General features: G+C 60.6%; 1 protein-coding gene across 1 annotated transcript in view; it reads right to left on the minus strand.

Annotated features, from left to right (window-relative positions):
- The window catches only part of ppp4cb (protein phosphatase 4, catalytic subunit b), a 12,746-nt gene that overhangs the window by 3,386 nt on the left and 8,361 nt on the right, over positions 1-999 (minus strand). The window contains exons 7-8 of the mRNA XM_020526256.2: positions 593-719; positions 236-425 (exon numbers count right to left, since the gene is read on the minus strand). Of these exons, the coding sequence (XP_020381845.1) occupies positions 236-425; positions 593-719 (317 nt within the window). The remainder of the gene's footprint in view (positions 1-235; positions 426-592; positions 720-999) is intronic.

Below are 999 nucleotides of genomic sequence, written 5' to 3' on the forward strand. Positions count from 1 at the left end.
CGCGGCGCTCCGAGTGCGGTGTAACCGGGACCGGAACCGTCCGCGGCGCTCCGAGTGCGGTGTAACCGGGACCGGAACCGTCCGCGGCGCTCCGAGTGCGGTGTAACCGGGACCGGAACCGTACGTGGCGCTCCGAGTGCGGTGTAACCAGACAGGAACCGTACGCGGCGCCCCTCTGAGCCTACAGATTTTAAACGGGGATGTTGAAACACGATTCCTGGTACCTCGCTCTCACCTGTAGCAGTAATTTGGTGCTGACCAGACAGTTAGCACAGTTTCATTAAAGTGCCACTTGTAACCTTCCATCACCAGCTGGTGAGCACGGCAGATCATGTCGATATCATTGGCAGCGTTGAACTGAGTGACAACGTCACTGCCAAACAGGTAACCAGCTCCCCGCGGACTCACTCCCCACCCCGTCGTGTCTGAAAGTACAAACAGTGACAAAGTTAGACATAGTCCTGGGGAGTGTGGGTGATCTCCATACCCCGGCGACAGTCAGTGCCCCCCTGCCACCCCCGACTGTATCCCTGAGCCAGGGTGAGTTTGTGCCCCTGTTAAAGATCCATGCATCGCCCCGCTGCCTGGTTACCTTCAGGGTCTGACCACAGGAGATCACACATGGGCCCATCGTGAGGAACCTCTTGTTTGCGGTCTATTGTCCGAATTTGATCCAGTGTTTGTATCGAGGGCGAGAGGCCACCGTGCACGCAGAAGATCTGGACACAGGAGACACGGCAAGGAGGCAGAAACAGTCAGGACCGAAACCGGCCTCCCGAACGCCACCGCACTTCCCTAAACACCCTGCAGTACACAGTGTGCTGCTCACAGACCCACCCCGCCATCCCCCCCCCCCCCCCCTCCCACCGCCCCGTTCGAACCCCTCCCCTTCCAACCGCCCCGCTCACCCCCTACCCTTCCCACTGCCCCGTTTGAACCCCTCCCCTTCCAACCGCCCCATTCGAACCCCTCCCCTTCCAACCGCCCCGCTCACCCCCT

Source organism: Rhincodon typus, chromosome 49 (genome assembly GCF_021869965.1).
Source record: "Rhincodon typus isolate 14 chromosome 49, sRhiTyp1.1, whole genome shotgun sequence".
Classification (NCBI taxonomy): domain Eukaryota; kingdom Metazoa; phylum Chordata; class Chondrichthyes; order Orectolobiformes; family Rhincodontidae; genus Rhincodon; species Rhincodon typus.